At 41.3% G+C, this 15,960-nt stretch overlaps 2 protein-coding genes across 5 annotated transcripts; both read right to left on the bottom strand.

Annotated features, from left to right (window-relative positions):
• Positions 1-34: 34 nt before the first annotated feature.
• LOC115688080 (uncharacterized) lies at positions 35-7,646 on the bottom strand. 4 transcript variants are annotated; one of them, XM_056316085.1, is made up of 14 exons: positions 7,424-7,646; positions 6,452-6,621; positions 6,038-6,199; positions 5,200-5,330; positions 4,899-5,040; positions 4,527-4,798; positions 3,848-3,972; positions 2,523-2,566; positions 1,953-2,084; positions 1,607-1,684; positions 1,078-1,160; positions 870-992; positions 641-701; positions 35-535 (listed from the first exon to the last, which is right to left on the bottom strand). In XM_056316085.1, exons 1-14 carry the CDS (start codon positions 7,542-7,544, stop codon positions 371-373), a joined length of 1,809 nt encoding a protein of 602 aa, XP_056172060.1. In that variant the 5' UTR covers positions 7,545-7,646; the 3' UTR covers positions 35-370. The 4 variants fall into 4 exon arrangements, with proteins under 4 accessions (XP_056172060.1, XP_030469671.1, XP_030469672.2 ...); XM_030613811.2 differs by having other exon boundaries at positions 6,452-6,606; positions 7,424-7,645; XM_030613812.2 differs by lacking the exon at positions 7,424-7,646 and adding an exon at positions 7,102-7,378 and having other exon boundaries at positions 6,046-6,199; positions 6,452-6,606.
• A 1,353-nt stretch (positions 7,647-8,999) lies between these two features.
• On the bottom strand, positions 9,000-14,642 carry LOC115688081 (pyrophosphate--fructose 6-phosphate 1-phosphotransferase subunit beta). Its single transcript, XM_030613813.2, has 16 exons — positions 14,359-14,642; positions 13,847-14,008; positions 13,573-13,694; positions 13,212-13,265; positions 13,017-13,123; positions 12,802-12,907; positions 12,537-12,600; positions 11,547-11,635; positions 11,173-11,304; positions 10,882-11,052; positions 10,683-10,798; positions 10,365-10,476; positions 10,162-10,246; positions 9,711-9,755; positions 9,558-9,626; positions 9,000-9,395 (listed from the first exon to the last, which is right to left on the bottom strand). The coding sequence occupies exons 1-16, from the start codon at positions 14,567-14,569 to the stop codon at positions 9,319-9,321; spliced, it is 1,722 nt and encodes a 573-aa protein (XP_030469673.2). The 5' UTR covers positions 14,570-14,642; the 3' UTR covers positions 9,000-9,318.
• Between the last annotated feature and the right edge of the window lie 1,318 nt (positions 14,643-15,960).

Here is a 15,960-nt window from a genome sequence, read left to right as displayed (position 1 = left end):
AAAAAGGTCCGTCAACTTACTCCGGCGACCTCGATTTCTCTCCTAGGCATTGCGCGTGCGTTCTTGATTTGCTTCTTTCATTCTCGTGTATGATAATGTACAAGATTCACTTACAATGTGCGCAAAAAGGATGCAACTTCGAAGCTAGTTGCACGTACGTGTCGACTGTCTGCAAATCTACGCCTCAGTCGTTGATCTTATAAGAATTTTCCGAAGTGTGCATTCGCCGCCTCGGACCGGAATGACTGTAATTCCATTGTGGCCATGTGTAACTAGATGTGATGCATTTTACAGTAGAAAAGAGTCGGGATTAGAAAAGAGGTAGAAGGGACGCATCCCCACCGATCAGAGGCGATGACGCCTCTTTGATTTAACTTAAATCCAACTGAAATTTCTTCTTGCGAACTGTGGGATCTCCGGCCCTCTCTTCCGCGACGCTTAGCAACGCGTTCCGTCGGCTCGTGGCGCTCTCGACGTACTCTTGCAGAGGCGGGAGAATCCCATGCTCGTGCTTGTTCACCTGGCCGCGAATTATCTGCAAATTGTAACGAAATCAGAAACCCTGATGGAGTTCGTTTTGTTTCCCCCTCTATGGCCTAGGAAAAACTCGATGTCCGAAAGGGGCCACGCAGATTAATACCTTCGAAGCCCATAATCTCTCTGCTTGTTGACACACGTCTCTTATGTCCCTTCCAGACATCCTGGTTTAACAGAACATCCAGATAAGTTGAGCTTCACAGAAAAACATTTGAGAACGAATAAAAAGGGCAGAAAGTCATCTCCAGTACTACAGACCCGAATGCGAAAATTAAAAAACGATGAAAGAAGAAATGGAAGTTGCTATGGGATATTAACTTGAAGGGACTAACCCTTCAGTGACTTTGGCGAATTCAACCAATTCAGGTTCTGTCAAGTGCTTTGCATACTGAGCTGCTATTTCCTGGCGGTTCTGTTGATCGGGAAGGTCGAAGGTGATCATCGAATCAAATCGACTGGAAGAACACGAGTAGCGCGTGATTACAAAATGACTGAATCAACTCATAAGCAGTGCTTTGCAGACACATGCACCTGCTTTACCTGATTAATGCAGGATCCAGGTCTTGCTTCCTGTTTGTTGCGGCGATCACGACCACCTTCTTATCTTGTTCAAATCCATCAATCTGCAAGAAGGGAAAACAATTTACTGGGAGTCCCGCAATTGCTAGGAACACTAAAGGCAGCTGTTGAGAAAGCATGTGATAGAATAGCCCGGCAAAATGTATAAAGTGACAGAATAGAGAGATTGGACGTCCAAGGGTTACCAGTTTAAGGTAACCTGCAGAATTGACCACCTCATGGTCAAGTGGCCGGGGACCAAGATGTTCTAACATTAACGAAATTTAGCTAAACAAACATCTAATGAGAATGGTATTCTTGCAAATATAGGTTGATCTTGGCACTAACACAGATTTGTTTAGTCACATCTAGGTCATTGATCAAAAGTAAAATTTAGAAATGGAATTCACTTGAGTGATATTCTTTTCACTCTGGACAAAGATCAGATATCGCAGATGCAAGAGGTGGCCTTTCTTGAAAAGTGTAAATCTAGGGAAATACACTCTCGTACCTGTCGCAATAACACTGATAAGATCCTTCTTGTAGCTTCATGCATTTCACTATCACGAGCAACAGCAAAAGAATCGACCTTCAAGGTACAAAGTTATCGTAAGCAGGAGCTCGACATCTTCAACTGATACGACATAAACATGAAAACCAACTCAATTGTATAAGATGAAGAAATGGATGAAGCGTTGTGGTATGTTGGGCTCTATGATTTCTCTCTCTCTCTCTCTCTCCATGCTTGCTAGTTGTCTCTTTCTTATGAGGTATAGAAAAGTATGATGCAATATTACATGAACTCTCCCACAGAAATTTACTTCTGCAAGAAGAGCTTGCCTATCATCCAGACATACCTCATCTAGAAATATGATAGCACCATTTGGTAACTCATTGGCAAGTGAAAACACTTGTCCCAACAAGCGCTCGCTTTCACCGTAGTACTTTGACATGACAATCTCCAATGGTACATACAGTAATGGAACACCCTGCAAATACACGTAGTAAGCATTTATCGCTTTATTAATTCAATCAAAGCCAGTCCAAAGATCCTGCTGCTATCACTTGAAGGAAAACAAAATTCAATCCCCAACGTTCTATAGCCCCTACAAAGAGCAGCTAGAATTAGAGCAAAAGCAACTTCAGCAACATAACTTTAAGGAATCAGTATTAGACACAATAAAATAAAAAATCTCGCTTAACACTCCTCTTACGAGGTATACCACAACAAATGCACCCAACCATGCAGCACATAGTACTAACTAATTAGCATAGTCATCATAAGGAGAGAAAAATATCTTATCGCTTGAGGGCAGCATTAAATACAACAACCAATTAACTGAGAGCACGATGCAGAAAGCAAAAGCCATGTCACATAGACAAGATAGCAGCTATGAATGTCCTTATCAGCCGATGTAGTATCATACTGCTTGATTGGCGATAACACGAGCACATGATGTCTTTCCTGTACCTGGAATTGGACATGTACTATAATTAAGCTTTGCCAAACTAATTTGTCATATTAAGCAAGGACAGAGAAACCAGATACGCCAGTACACTTTTTAATGCAAGTAATTTGTTCCAATAGAAGCATCCTAAAATATTGGACAAAATAATTGATGCAATGTAAGGTGAATTTGCAACGACCCTCAAACTAAGGAACCTCCCTATATATAGGACTGTTACTAAGAATGTAGCAATAACTATTTAAATGAACAGAAAAAGCTTATTGCCACTCAAGCATAAAAAAGACACATACTTTATAAAGTGTTCGCTCTTCCTGCCAAATTTAGGAGAGCATAAAAAAGATACATGCTTTATAAATAGTTCACTCTTCCTGCCGAATTTAGGAGAGTTTCTATGTATTTTAATAACTCATGAAGCACTATTAGGAGAATTAACCCATTTGTTAGCCCAAGTGCTGACATTAAGAAGCATCATATGGTTCATTTAGGGGGGGATACAGTCTAAAAGGTGTCTTTAATATCAGCACTCGAGCTTATTTCCAATAAACTAAGGCAGCACCATTAAACGATCGGGAAACCACAGCAGCTTCTCTAGCTTTTCCATTCATAAGTGTCACTTAACCTCAACACTTGTCATATACAGAAGTCATCAATAGGAACTTGAGCACATTTAAAAAAATTTGCCAGGCTTCTACTATGGTCATGGTAGCAGACAGCAAAATACTATTGTGCCAATTGTGCACTCTAGCAAGATAACTACAAATTGCCAAACAAACCCATTTTTTATTAATTCAAAGTAAAGTATCATTAATGTGCACCACGAGTTGCCAGCCCACGCACAAAAAGAAGCTTATCGATTTAATAACTTTCCATGTAGTAGCAAAATCTACTCTTCAACTCAACCGAGAGTGTGCATTATACAATAATATCCAAAATCTTAGTAGAAGTTTATTCCTTGAAATGCTCTCTGCTCTTATCCTTTCAAGTGAAACCCTGGCCAAAAAATGTTCAAGAACAACTTCTCCAAGGCTCATACAGTAAAAACAAAATCAAGGATTCGGTCCCAGGAAAAAAAGAAGAAGAGATAAAGTCAGGCCTTAGATGGTGAGTCTCCAAAAAAGTACGACTAGAAAGTGGTTAGTCGTCTCTCAAATGTCAAATTATCTGATAATCAACTAGTTAAGTAATCCGACCAAAAAAAAGAACTAGTTCAGTAAAATTGTTGGCCATAAACACTAGTTCACTAAAATTCTTTTGACTAACTAAATCATGAATAGAAGACAAACCTGGCGGACCCTCGAAGAGCACTGCTCGAGGCCTGTTTGACTCGAACTTGCATCTCGTTCCACGAGCAATATCATCATACACCTCTGGACTATGTAAAGCCAGTAATATAGTGTCCTCTATCTCCCTTCACGACATGCATGTGAAAGATAGTGTACATGAGCAATACATGTGGCCGTGATGCTATCCAATCGAAAATGGAAATGATGCAATAAATTCTGATAATACAAAGATCAAAATAGAGTGCAGCCAGTATTCTTGCTGTGTAGTATAGAAGTCTTTTAGGTTACCAGATAATAAAACCCATGAATCAAGAAAATGCTGACAATCGACAAAAGCTGATACTACTTGACAGTAAAATGAATAAGCTGTCCTTGGCTTCACAAATCTGTATCCTCTACTATTACACTTGATCATTTTGCACATCCATTTTTACACAAGTAAAAGTAGGACTGTTCTAGAGAAGAGGTAAGTATAAGCAGCTAACTACATGGATTTTAATCCATCTTTTACATGTCACACATCCATTCTGTTGCTGTGGGCTAAAGCATAACAATTATCACACTAAATCACTGAAATTAATAAGGTGTCACATAAGCAAAGCATTATCCAATATGTACACAATAACCTAAACTGAAACTATATAAATGAGGAATTTAATTAATGTAATACTTCACATACCGTTTTTGCTTTTGATACCCAGCAATGTTGTCCCATGATAACTTCTTGTCTTCCACATCAACAGGAGCTTCATCAATCCCATAAATTCTCACTCCCATTGACTGAAGACTTGTAATCGTCTTTTCTGGGGTTGTTTTCCTTTCGGTACCTTCCCTTGGTCTACTTTCCGAAAACTTATCCCTCCCCAACTTTCTACCTGCCAATTGCAAGACAGAAACGAAAGCTTCCAGCTCTTTCAGATTCAAGCTTCCAGGCTTCATGAACTCAATTTCCTGCAACAGCTCATGAGATAGATATTTTACTAGTTTTTCAGCTCCGGTGCACAGTAATGAGACAACTACGAAATTACATCAATGAGAAATGACTACTCACCGCTTTATCTGAACTGATAAGAGAGCGAAATATGAGAATGCATAAATTATTCTCCTGTTTCTTTATATTTTCAGCACGATCCTCTTGTTCTGCTTCTCTTTGCCTTTCCGGAGGATTGATCATCAGCTGCCAAGCAACTGCACTGGAAACACATGCACATAACATTCTTAAGTAAACTCATTGCAGAACCATCAAACTCCCAAAAGAATACAAGAAATCGAAAGGAAACAATAAATGAACTGCAATCAGTGATGAGGATGAGAAAAGAAATTTGTCAACCCGTCAAAGGCAATCCGCTTACCTGTCCCAACCACGCAATTGCATAACTGAACCACCGCTGTGCTCCTCAGCCTTCACTCCAAGGTTGGAAACAAGGTTTGCAATTAGTTGGGATAGCTCACATGCAGGAGGGACCTGAAACTTCAAAGTTACCTGCAGTACACGATAAATTTTTCTTTAAGAACTTCAAACTATGCAACTACGTTAAGATGGAAACGGGTTCTATGTAAGCAATGGAGGTGAGGGCAGGACATCCCATAGAGCAACAAGAACATGTAGTCTGGTAATCATAAGTTGTGCCAAAGACACTAATTTTTTGTTTAATTAACGAACAATCTTGTATCTTAATATGTATTGGAATATACAACGACATTTTCAAATGACGATGCATGCTATAACCAGCTGAATCTCAAAACCATATTTTCAAATCATTTTCAATTAAAAAGTACATGGTTGAATATAACTTCAAAACAATTTCAAAGATGAGACAAAACCACGTATTCAAAGATAAGTTGAAATTATAGTCTTTAAGCTAGGAAATTCTAAATATGTGTTTTCTATTGTCAACATATGCTGAAAAAGTTCATATATCAGTCATAAATATGGATTGCTTATTGAGTCATTCTACACCTCACCCTACCTTCTCCAAATCATACAAGATTAAAAACATTGATCCAAAGTCAACCTTGAATCTTCTTCACAAGTATCAATTAGTTCTATAGCCAATGACAAAAATCCTGACACACTCCTTCAAGTCGGCCAGAATTTAATTCTTGAAACCACACTATAGAAGAGAACCATCACTGTTACGCCATGAATAAGAAAAAATTATTGTGAAGAAAATATCCTACTGAATTGACCTTTTGACCTTTAACACCAACGGAAAACCTGGGGTAGGAACCATAATGCATTCCTTTACTTCTGAGCGACTCTTCAACACGCTGTCGCTCTGTCCTGGCGATTTCCTCCAGCTTTGCACCACCTGAAGGTGACTCTGACAGCGATGGAGGACTCTCGACAGGCTGCACTATGCAAAATTAGGTTCTGTACAATACTAAATATAGACAATCATGTAACAAAACTTACACTATACTTTGACAATTACATCAGGAACCTGGAATTAACATGGCAACCAGGCCAACTCTGTATGTGTCGGCATAAGCAGGACAGACAGATCTCTCCTAGCTAACTTATTTGCAAATAAAAATTGCCCTTCCCATCAAAACATTTAAAGATCAAAGAATATAGTGCTTCAATTGAATTCGTAATCGCACCTTATCAGCATCTGCATATGCTACTTCCAGAGCTCCAGCTCCAAAGAGACCAGCTAAGACGGCTGGTAATAGAAATTGTGTTCCACGAACATTGGGAAGTAATTTGGTCTCCTGGATCTTATCCGTATTGAGATTAACAAGTCGCTCTAGCACCCCTGCATGCATCATTACTGGTGAATAGCAAGACAGACAGAGATATTCAATTCAATTCGCCGGTCGCAAAGACACAGAAAAAGGGAATTTATAGATCTTTCTATGTCATAAACCATGATATTTTACTGTTGGTTCCTGAATTACAAAGGTACGCTGTCTGCTGACTCGCATGCCAACAGACTAATTCATGCCCGACATGAATCCACTAAGGCAATGAGTATTCCTCACAACATAAGAAAATTAATTCAGATTCAAGCAAGTCCTCCAGGAGCAAGCACAGACACTACACTGAGAAAAGACCATCTTTTTTATAAGAATCTAAGTAACGTCATTCCGTGGCGCAAACACCAAACCGAAGCAACTCCAAGGCGATTTTGCGCTGCCGGCCAATAGAAAGTTAAGGACTCATAAAAATTTGAACTTTTAACATTCTGCTTAGAATGCGACCGATTCAAATTCTTCCTAAGCAAAAGTCGAGACATAAAAGCGCCGCTAACCACCAACACCACGCGTGAAATTCAGCAGTTCAGCAAGCTTCAGCAACGAAGCTAACGACAAGGACAACGAGACCAAGTCTCGAGCAGACTAAACGAAGCGCACTCAAGCCACCGGAAGAAAGAATTCGAAAAGAAGAGAGGAAACGGAGAAGCACTAATCGCAGCTCCCGCCGGAATTCAGCAGAAGCAAGCAACCTACTACAGTTCGCGTAAGCACGCTCGCCGGAGGCTACGGAGGAGTGAACCGAAGCGGATCGAATCCGCAATCGTCGCGAGGAAAACAACATGGGCGAGGAGGAGGGGAAGGGAGTGTGCCGTTTACGTGGAGCGAGCGGGGGAGGGAGGTCGCGCGATCGAGGCGGAGGAGGAGACGCTAGGGTTCTGGAGGAGAGCATGGAGCGGCACGATCGAGCTGAGCTCAGCAGCTTCCTGGGGACCGACATGGCTCCTCGCTCGCCGAGTCTCCGCCGGAGAAAGTTTCCGCCGGTGGGAAGGAGGGAGGGAGGGAGAGAGAGAGAGAGAGAGAGTTGTCTCAGAGTCGGTCCGGGAAGCACGTTTTTAAGTGGCAAAAAATGGAATTTAAACTTTCTGGGAAAATTATTCACGGTAGTAAGTCGGTAAGCATTCTGATGTCTAAAAATTTTTTAAAAAATAATTGCTTGTATCATTCAAAATAATTACTCGATGAAAAATCTATCATTATCGATAATAATTTAAGTCTAAATATTTTTATGAACGGTGAGAATTTTTTTTTTCATTCATTTTGAAACATGAACTTGCAAATGTTGCTTGTGTTATGATGTATCTGATTTTGGTGTGCATTGCTGCTGAAAAGCACTACCGTAAGCATATATTGCATATATTGAAGGATCGCCCGTTTGCTTTGATCATCTTGACCGGAAGTCATCCTGACTGGAAGCCAAACTCGCTTTGATCATCTCGACCGCCTCATTAAAATTAACGACTTGAATTGTGCGGAACAACATAGAATGGATAGATAGACATCTTCCCTCTATTAAAAATCCAGATTGCAATTGTTATGGTCTTTAGCTATCTCGTGTGCTTTTGATATGGCCCAACAAGTGCCATTGGCTCCAAGCATACCAATCTCTACTGCTTTTTTTTTTTTGGGGAGCAAAATGCAGTACCTTTTTCGAGTGCATTATGTTTCCCGGCTTTCTAGTTGTTAAAGCTGGCTGCTGTTGATTTGCTAGCGCACACTCTTCCTCCTGTAGTAACGTATGCTTTGGTTTCGCAATTTGGTGTAGTAATGTATGCTTTGGTTTCGTAATTTGGTAGTTGGTACGACTCTAATGTTATGGACAAAGTTTAAAGAAAAATTGGATAAAGTTTAATATCTAGATTTATAACTGTAATTCACCAAACAATGAGTATGATGTAGGAAAATCCATGAATTTTATATCATATCCTATTCAAATCCATGAATTTTATATCATATCCTATTCAATTCTATCATGATTAGAAATCCAAACAACCAGCCAAACACATCATGAATATCGACACAAAAAAAAAGATTTAACCTTGGTCGTTTTGCCTCAACAGAACAGAAGACCATGGTCTTTAACAGCCATTGCCTGTCCACAAGCTCATTTTGCGCAATTCATCAGTTCTAGGATTACACAATTGGCATTATGTCTGACCAAGGCACTATCTTGGATGGGATTGACTCATATTCACCAACACATTCTACATGTTACTTATTCACCTATTGATGATTACTAGCACATTCGAGAAATTACTACTACAAAATTACTGTGCACAATTAAAAAGATTGCAACGCTGTCCAATCCGAGTCCAAATTTTACTCTTGAACTACCGATACCAACCAATCATAAAGATGATCACGAAGAAAAGTCTAATTGGCAGTTCACGAGGCATTCCAATATCATCTGCCTTGCATTGCCAAATGATCGATTTATTAGCTCACATCATAAATTAGTTTCAGAGCTACAACATGAGCAACTAATCAGCTGTCACAAAGCAGAATAAGGACTTGAATCTGAAATGAACGCCTATAGATACCAAGTTGATGCGAAAGCCTTTGTGCCATCAGACTTGGACGATACTTCTAACCAACCTCTAAGTTCTACAAAAATCCAACGCAATGAGAAAAACAAACATAAAAAGATCACATGCTGAGCCAAGCAAAGTTTTGAGTCTCTCCAGGAACTCGTTACCACGAGATTGTTCACTTATCTAAGCTTGAGCTCCAAGTTCCAGCAATAGGGTGCGGTTGACTGCATCCGATGCTGGGCCAACAAATTGAATGGGACCTGCATTGAAGGCAAAAGGGGAATAAAACAAGGCACCAATAGAAGTAAGGGAATGCATGAGAATAAACAACAAAGAAATAGCAAACGCGAATCAAGCAGATCATTCATAGTGACCAGTGTTCTGAAAAACCACGCATTGTTAAGGGGGGAGAGAGAACCTACCAGGACTGATATATCTGTTCTTGATGGCCCACTCGTCCCGCATTGAGGCAAATTTCTTGAACGGTGCACCTACACCAATAGAACAACTATTGCTTAGAAGATCCAGGTTTGCACAAGCAAATTAGTGGGTATAATGCACGCAGCGATTTATACCTTCAAGCTCCACCATCGCCTTCTTGATCACAGGCTTGAACTTACCTTGGATAAGATAAAAATTTCGGACTCAGCTTGAGCTGTGCATTTAAGGGCATAGACAGATACAATCATGCACACGTGTAAAGACAGACAGGCATAACAGTCATATTTACAAGCCAGAAAAGGTAGACAGGTTAGAGCAACAAACATGAACTACTAAAAATAATGAACTGCTGGGATATTCGGATGGATAAATCAAAACTGAACCCCACTTAAAGAACCAGCTGAGCTATCAACAGAACAGGGATAAACCTAGTCCATGGTCATTCTCCCCGTTGCTTCAATGAAGCACGCAATTACTAAAAAGGATGATGTAGCTTCGGTAACAAGGGTACTGCAACCATACCGTCTCAGAAAGAAGAAAATAGGTATCATCCTGTTATCAAAGAATCTCAATAAACTAGTATACCATGTCTCCTCTCAACGTCCATCAATGCGGTTAATGCAGTTCCACCGACAGTCCACTCCGAAACTGGGGCAGCTAAATTTGCCACCTGAAGACATATTATGCTTGTGAGCTCCATCAGTTTCGCAGATGAGAAAGACCAGTCGACTGAAAATGATGACCATCATCAAGGATAAAGCAAACTTTGTTAGGGGAAAAAGACATACTGAAGATATCAACCCGGTTTTCCCGCTCTGGAGGAGAGCTCCTGCAGCACAACCCAAAGCGTAGCAATATGTAGAGTCAAAGTTGGTTGGCAGACCACATCTGCCTTCATACCTGAAAGGCAATTAGCATGCATTAAATAAAGAGTAAAGGAAATATGGTCAAGGTTGAAGGAAAATCCGTGTAGAATAACAACAGGTTTCACTTGTTAAACAACCACCAGAAAAGAGGAACAATCACTAGAAACCCTCCCTGAGTAGACCTTTCCAAAAAAAATCCACAAAAGAAATGTCACATTTTCACGGACTAAATGGTATTACCCGAAAAAGTGGGATTGTCCTTTGAAGTTCGCCTTGTATGTACCTTCCTGCTTCCTCTTCTCCAATTCAGTTTCAACCATTTGAATGAGCATCTTCTCTGTCTCAATTTTAGCAACCTAAACAAAGAAACAGATAAGAATGATGACAAAACCCAGAGACACTGAATATTAGGAGAAACAGTTCAAGATGATAACAATACCTGTACATTTCCATGTGGATCTCTTTCAAGCATCAATTGTTCTTGAATTGCTTCAGGTAAAAACTCAAAGAGCTCCAAAGACTGATTTTTGAGTTTCTTCTTCCAAAGCCCACCTTCGTCCACGACTTCATGGGCAAGAATTTCATTTAGTTCGGCAATAAGCTGCTGCACCTGCAAATAGTACAGTTCAATTAGTGTCTACCATAGATGTAACTCACCAGTCCACTTGAAAGTCCTAAGAACAGATTTTCAAAAGGTTGTAAATTACATCTAAAAGAAGTACAAATTTACCTCTGGAATGAAATCGATAAGACCTTCTGGTATGAGTATGACTCCATAGTTGTAACCAAATTCCGCACGTTTACAGATAACATCAACAATGTGGTCGGTGACATTTTTAAGAGTCAGCTTCTTGGCAGCGACCTGCATCAAGATGTAAATCATATGACTAAAGCTGGAACTTTTTACCATAAGTGGATCATTCATGACCAAATCAGTGAACAGATGAGAGTGTGTGTGTGTGTGTGTGTGTGTGTGTGTGTGTGTGTGTATAAATATCATAGAAAGAGAATTAAAGTGCAGGAGAACCTAAACTAATTCTTTTTCCTCTCCATCTAGGCTACGCCACTCAAATATCCAAGCAAAATGAAAGACAAGAAAATTACCTCTTCTCCAATAATGGTGATATTAGGATGAGTTTGCAAAGCACATTCTAGAGTGATGTGAGAAGCTGCACGTCCCATTAGCCGCACAACTGCATATGCAAGCATGGGATAAGGAACAAATAAGTTAAGCAGATGAGAAAGGATCATGGAATGCATCATGACTCTGACAAGCTAACACAGCTAATTCATTACTTAAATGAATGAAGACTGCGGACGCATTTCATTTGAGACCAGAACTTGAGGGAAGGAAACTGACAGGGAAAGCAAACGACAATAGATTATTGATTAGAGAGGACCACCATCAGCAATGAAATCAATCACACAAAAGATGGAGTATTGTAGTACTAGGCAAGCTGCATTGTTTAGACTGAGATAGGACTATAATTAGTAATAAACACAATCATACCTAGAGGAAAGTACTGCAGCACAAAGGTATTTCAGAAAATGTGAATTGCAATTTAGGAATGTTCATAAAAAAGAAGGACGTAGAAGATGCACAGTTGCCGTCAGAACAGCAGGCAATTGTTAGGTTGAACAATGAAGTCTGAGAAGGAAAGCTGATGTTTTAGAAGATAAGATCGGATATAACTAAAACAACACAGAAGTCAACAAGTGTTTGACATTACTGGTGGCAAGAGAGGTGCCCAAAAGTCTCTGGGGAGAGGTTGAAAAAAGTTGGTGGTGCTTTGCTTATAATTGCAAGGAAATCGGCAATATCCTAAAACATTGGAGTAACCATATGAATTTCATATCTCTTTTTGGATTGTTATAACTCTAGAAGAATTAGACATATAGGTAGAACAAAAGTAAGATCTGCTTGAAGTGATTGACCTGACCTGCTACTTATATATTGTTCACAATGTCTAACAAATTTCCAAATACGAAATATTGATGTTGTTTAAAAGAGGAGACTGAGCAAAGTAGAAATTTCAAGATTGATGACATAGTAATATAGTAACGTATATCATCACACTTGAATCAGGTACTTACAGTGGTAATATTTTCCGGTTGACCGAGCATCTACCATGACATTGCCAATCTGTTCAGAGTAGATCTGCATGAGAGACATAGACCACGTGAGAAGCCTCTCCGAGATGGAAGTACAATTATCTATTCTTGTCGGGTCTCTATCAAATCAGCGCATGATTAGCATCCCACATTGGCAAAATCAGCGTATAACATGATTCGAACACTTCAACTATAACACCAAAGTAAGAACAAGGAGTTCAGCATCCTACAATTAGCTAAAGTTTACCTTGCATGCAGTATCAAATCCAAAACTCACGGGAACCTCTTTGGATTTGAGATCACCGTCGATGGTTTTAGGGCATCCAATTACCCGAGTTTTCAGGTTTTTACTCCTGAATGTACCAATGCCATCAAAAGAATCAAAACATCAAGTGATAGAGTATAGGTGATAACCAATTCCATTAAGCGGTAACTACAGACAAAATCATAGGGAAAGTGTACCTGAAATTTTCAGCAAGGAGGCAAGCATTCGTATTTGAGTCATCTCCACCAATAACAACGAGGCCATCCAAGTCAAGTTTTTTAGCTGTTTCTTCAGCTTGTTTAAACTGAAAACAGGTCAGATGTCGTCAGCCTCATCTTCTTGCATAAATGATTATCCTATTCACCCAAGAGAGTGAAAAGGACGTGTCTCACCTGCTCTGGAGTTTCAATTTTGTCTCTCCCACTGCAGATCATGTCGAAGCCACCCTAATTGAAGCAAGAAGAAAAATAGTGCGAAGTGCTTAGCCAGCTTGCTCAAAACAACATTCCCTTGACAAACATGTCAACGTGCGCAGTTTCAAAATGCATGACTATGCAGTCAAAGTCTGTGATTATTTTGCAACCTACTTTTTTAGATATATGCACATAGCTTCACCATGCACAAAATAAACCAGCAGGCACCCGACTATATGTTCCAAAGGTGTCTTGAGATTACACAATTGAAATGAATAATTGGCATGTCATATCTCCCAATGGATGCCATTATTTCTTTCGTACAATCAAACAGCCTCACCTGGTTTCTGTAAGGGTATATATACTCAGGAGTGAGTTCCACATATTTGCACTTCATGATACCAGCAGGACCACCCCGGAACCCATACAATGTGCTGCCTTTTGCACGATCTTGCAAGTAATCTAGCACCAAATTTAAAATTTTAAAGAAAGTTATCATTAGAGGTCCATCTTTAGATCACTAGTGGTCCATCTTTAGAGACACAAACATCACTGAATCAATCACTTGAAAGAGGAATCACATAAGAGCATCATCAGATTATTATGATTCTCACCGAAGATTCCAGCAATCACATTGTGCCCTCCAGGAGCCTGGCCTCCCGACAAAACCACTCCTATCTTCAACTTCTGGTTTGATCCATCGGCGGCGGAATCGCCGGGCACCACCATTGCCGACGGTTGCCCAAAGAGGGACGGAAAGAGCTTCGCGATCTCCCCTGCGAACACCACCACGCACACTATCAAATCCACCGGCAACGGAATCTCATTTCCGAACAGCGCTCAACTAGCAAGCAGCAGGCGACCGAAACATATCGTCAGTCCTCAAAAATACTAAGCGCACGGTTTTCCTCGAAAAATCGCGCGCGCGCGCGCTCACAGTACAAACGAGAGCAACGCAATCCGACAACTCAGATCAACAACTCCTCGACAATCACGAAGGCGCTCTGCTCTACAGCCGAGCCATAGCCGAGGCCTCTACGCCGACACATCTCCGACACCACCCCGACGAAGAACGCTGAACCGATCCGATGATTTACAGCAAGAAAGAGAGAGAGAGAGAGAGGACCTGGATTCCCGGCGGCGGAGCTCGGGGGGCCGTCGACGACCTTAATCGAGCCCTTGAGCACGGACGGCAGGGGGAGGTCGTGATCGATGCGGCTCGTCTGGACCTCGCTGTACACGGAGGCCACGCGGCCGGTGACCGCCGGCGGGGCGGACTTGCCGGCGGCGGCGGCGGCGGCGAGGAGATCGCCGTTGAACACGAAGCTCGGCGACATCTGGTTTCGGTTTCGGTTGCACCTAACACTGAGAGACTGCGAGAGAGTGAGCGAGCGAGTGTGCGATCGCGAGAAACGCGAAATCTGGCGATATTATCTTAAGCGCCACCGAGGGGCAAAGTCGTCATTTCGCGCTTCGGCGCCCCCCGCCCGGGCGAGAGAAAGTTTGGTCGCGCCCATCGGATGGGAGGGCAGTTTGGGGATTTTCCGGGGGAAAATTGTTGGACGGTTTGGTGTTTGGTGCGCATGCGATTAGAAGATGATGATGTGGGGGGGCAATTCACGGGATTGCAAACACATAGATTTTTGCGTGTTGATCCAAATGAATAATTGATCAATCATTCAATCGTCGAGAGGCTCGATTCGGATTTCGACACTGAACAGGGCTCCACCATGTCGCCGTCACAGGATAGGTACCAATCGAGGCGCCGGGCGCCAATCATTGCCCGATGTGACGCCGGCGATAAACTCGATCCGGATGGGGAATTACTCGTCGCATCGCTCGAAAGAAATTGGGTTTGTTCAGTTCTCAGAGCTCGGTATCCGGACAGTTCGGTCCGTCCATGCATACCGTTTCGATCTAACGCGTCGATTTTACGGAACTAGCTCCCTTGTTATATGGATGGGCTAATTGTGATCTATCCATTCTTATTTTTATTGCCATGGTTCATGGGATCGGTTCGGATCATGATCTGTGTGGTTCAGTGCTTACCTAACCTTCCTACTCTTGGGTTGGTATGGATTTGAGGCTTTGGTAAGCGAGGCAGGGAATATCCCATGAGGATATTATGACATAAGATTTCTCTTTGAGAAGAGGGTTAGCTTGTGGGTTGATTGCCTAATTGGTCAGGATGATGCTTATTAATGAGATATTCTTTCTTTAATGGAAAAACTGCCTCTATGGTGATAACTGGGGATGGGAGAGATCTGGTGGGTATATTCCATGTCTAATTGAGGTGGATTTGGGTGGGCCAAATCTAAGGTGAGATGTTGCTTTTTCCCCTTTGTTGGGATGAGCCCAATGACAAGGATATGTAATTTGGTTCTTGGTGGCCTAGTGGAAATCACGAAAGATTATAGTATTTCTCGATTGAGCTTCATTTAATTGGAATTTCATGGTTCAGTTGAGGTATCATGCCACAGGTTTTGTGACATTGTTCTTGTGAATGTCCTTTTCTATTAGCCCATTAGTATCTTGAATGGGAGGACGAGAGGCTGGGGCATCTTCTCATTGAATTTGGGACAAGAGGATGCAAATCTCAAGAGCTACTACCGTTGGTAAAAAGGGTTGGGTTAAGAAAGAGATTGGTCTCTAACCTCGATAGCAACTATGCAACTGAAAAATCAAGTAAATTCGATCGATGCCGGCGGTCACTAAACTTTTAGTGAGC

The sequence above is a fragment of the Syzygium oleosum genome, unplaced genomic scaffold (genome assembly GCF_021117445.2).
Source record: "Syzygium oleosum isolate NSW1041296 unplaced genomic scaffold, Sole_v2.1 Sole_v2.11, whole genome shotgun sequence".
Taxonomy (NCBI): Eukaryota; Viridiplantae; Streptophyta; class Magnoliopsida; order Myrtales; family Myrtaceae; genus Syzygium; species Syzygium oleosum.
Note: the sequence above shows the minus strand (reverse complement) of the source record. Positions and strands in the feature narration are given on the sequence as shown.